This window comes from Emiliania huxleyi, assembly GCF_000372725.1.
Source record: "Emiliania huxleyi CCMP1516 unplaced genomic scaffold EMIHUscaffold_291, whole genome shotgun sequence".
NCBI classification, from domain to species: domain Eukaryota; phylum Haptophyta; order Isochrysidales; family Noelaerhabdaceae; genus Emiliania; species Emiliania huxleyi.
In genome coordinates, this window is record NW_005199844.1 from 2,440 (window position 1) to 4,914 (window position 2,475).

General features: G+C 65.3%; 1 protein-coding gene across 1 annotated transcript; it reads left to right on the top strand.

Moving 5' to 3' along the window:
* The first annotated feature begins 941 nt into the window (after positions 1–941).
* Positions 942–1,689, top strand: EMIHUDRAFT_444086 (hypothetical protein). Its single transcript, XM_005775841.1, has one exon. The coding sequence runs from the start codon at positions 973–975 to the stop codon at positions 1,429–1,431; it is 459 nt and encodes a 152-aa protein (XP_005775898.1). The 5' UTR covers positions 942–972; the 3' UTR covers positions 1,432–1,689.
* Positions 1,690–2,475: the final 786 nt, after the last annotated feature.

The following is a 2,475-nucleotide window of genomic DNA, read 5'->3' on the forward strand; positions in this document are numbered from 1 at the left end:
CAACGCTTGGTGGATGTCAGAGCCAGCGTCGCGTAGTTGCCGGGCGCACTCGAGGTGGCCCTTCTGGCACGCGATGAGCAGCGGCGTGGCGCCGTCATCAGCAGCTTGGTCTACCGCCGCGCCAGCCTCGATGAGCAGCCGAACGATATCGAGGTGGCCCTTCTGGCACGCCATGAACAGCGGCGTGGCACCGTCATCGGCTTGGTTGACCGACGCGCCAGCCTCGAGGAGCAGTCGGATACACTCGGGCTGGCCCTCCTGGCACGCGATGAACAGCGGCGTGGAGCCACCATTCGCGGCTTGATTGACCGCCGCGCCCGCCTCAAGGAGCTGCCGAGCGCACTCAAGGTGGCCCTCCTGGCACGCGACGTACAGCGGCGTGCGGCATTCAGAATCTGCTTGGTTCACCGCCGCGCCAGCCTCGAGGAGCAGCCGGACGCACTCAAGGCGCCCCTGCTCGCACGCGACGTACAGCGGAGTGAAGCCGCCATGCTCAGCTTGGTTGGCCGCAGCGCCGGCGGAGAGGAGCAGTCGGGCGCACTCGAGGCATCCCTTCCAGCACGCAAGGAGGAGAGCGGAAGCGCCGCCGCCAGTGGTCGTCCCAACACTCGCGCCGGCTTCGAGCAGCAGCCGCGCCGCTTCGGCCCGTCCGTGCTTAGCGGCCCAGGTGAGCAGTGTGTCCTGCCCCTGTGTCTCGAGCCGCGCGTCGAGCAGGGCCGCGAGCGACGTGCCGCCGCGAGTCCGCTGCCCGGAGAGGAAGGCGTGCAGCGAGGCCAGGTCGTTGCCCTGAGCCATGTCGGCGAGCAGAGCTGGGCTGGCGCCGCTCATGCCGCCGCGATTCCTGGCGCCTGCCACACACACACATATATCAATCGCGAATCGGTTTTTCTTTTTCGCCGCCAGGAATTCTTTATTTCCTGGCTCTCCTTCGCGCCGCTTGCCTGGCTTGCTCCTCTTCAGCCCGCCGCGCCGATGGCGCTCAACATCAGCACCGAGCTCGGGGTGATCCGGCTGCGGCTCCGGCCCGACGCCGCGCCCGAGACGGCCTCGTACATCTCGCGGGCCGCCGCCGCGGGTGCATACGATGGCACCAGCTTCTACCGCAGCGACTTTGTGATCCAGTGCGGCCTCCACGGCTCGGGCAAGCCCAACCCGCTCGGCGTCGACCTCAAGGTCAACGAGACGGCTCTGCACCAGCGCGTGAGCAACGCGCGCGGCACCGCCGCCGTGGCACACTGGGACGTGCCAGACTGCGGCAACACCGAGTTCTTCATCAACCTCGGCGCCAACTCGCACCTCGACGCGGCCTACGGCGGCTACTGCGTCTTTGCCTGCGTCGAGGACGACGCCTCGTTCGCGGTCGTCGATCAGATCGCTGAGGCAGTGAAGCAGCGCAGCAAGGTCGCCATCCAGTCGATCACCGTGAGCTAGCTAGCGGCTGCAGGGGTGTGGGAGTCGGCCGGCGTGTTTGACTTAAGGGTTGGCGCCGCTGCGGATCGGAATCGGGGGCGGCAGATCGCTCGGTGCATGTTTCCTGACGAGAGAGTGCACTTGGGGCACTTGGAGTCGTGCAGTCGGCAGCCTCACATCCAGGGCGGCCGGGGAGCTGAGTGCATGCTTCCGTTTTCTCAGTTCTCACGTTTACGTTCCGTAAATACGTTGCTTATTTTTTTGCTCTGTGCCGTGCAAGACCGGAGCACCTTGCCGTCCCACACTCGCCCACGCCGGGCAATCAGAATCACACCTCTCACCTGGCACAGGAGTATGACCGCGCGCCGCAGTGACCAGTGAGCAGTGTGTTCACTGGCGTCCCCACACCAGAGGCGCGGTGCACCTGAGATGATGGGATGTGTCATGTGAGAACCGTGCTTGTGGCCGATACGTAGCATGCCCGGTCACGAGTGCGCGGCGTCGAGCTGGCGCGCCTCAGCCTCCTCGCGCGCCGCAACCCGCATGCCGCATGATGTCCTGCCCTGCGCGGCTGCGCGTAACTCCGTGTGTACCTCTAAGACTAAGTTAGAGTCACTCTCAGTCTCACTCTCTCACGCCTGGGTCTCGTGAGTTGTGTCTGCTCACGGGCAAAAACACAAGTCACAACCCCGGCGCCCAAGACGCACCGACAACCGTGTAAGACTAAGAGCGCAAATAAAGCGAGATCTCCCGAGAGACGCGACGCCGGCGGTCGATGGACGATGCATGGATTTTTTTGTATTTGTTTCTTCTCATACACGAGAATACTTACTCGGAGAGCGGATGCATATACGCGTCTCTCAGCTCAACCCGCCCTCCGCATGGCTCTTCTCCCCCGCCGACACCCCGACACTCCTCTCCATTGCAGGATGGCGCGGCGGGGCGGCACTGCTCTATATATTGTTGACCCTCTCGCTCGGCCGCGCGCGCCTCCCTCCCCGCCCTCTCACCGCGCGGGCCCGCTGCGCCGCTGCGTCTTGCCCCCGCCGCCCCCGCCCCCCGCCT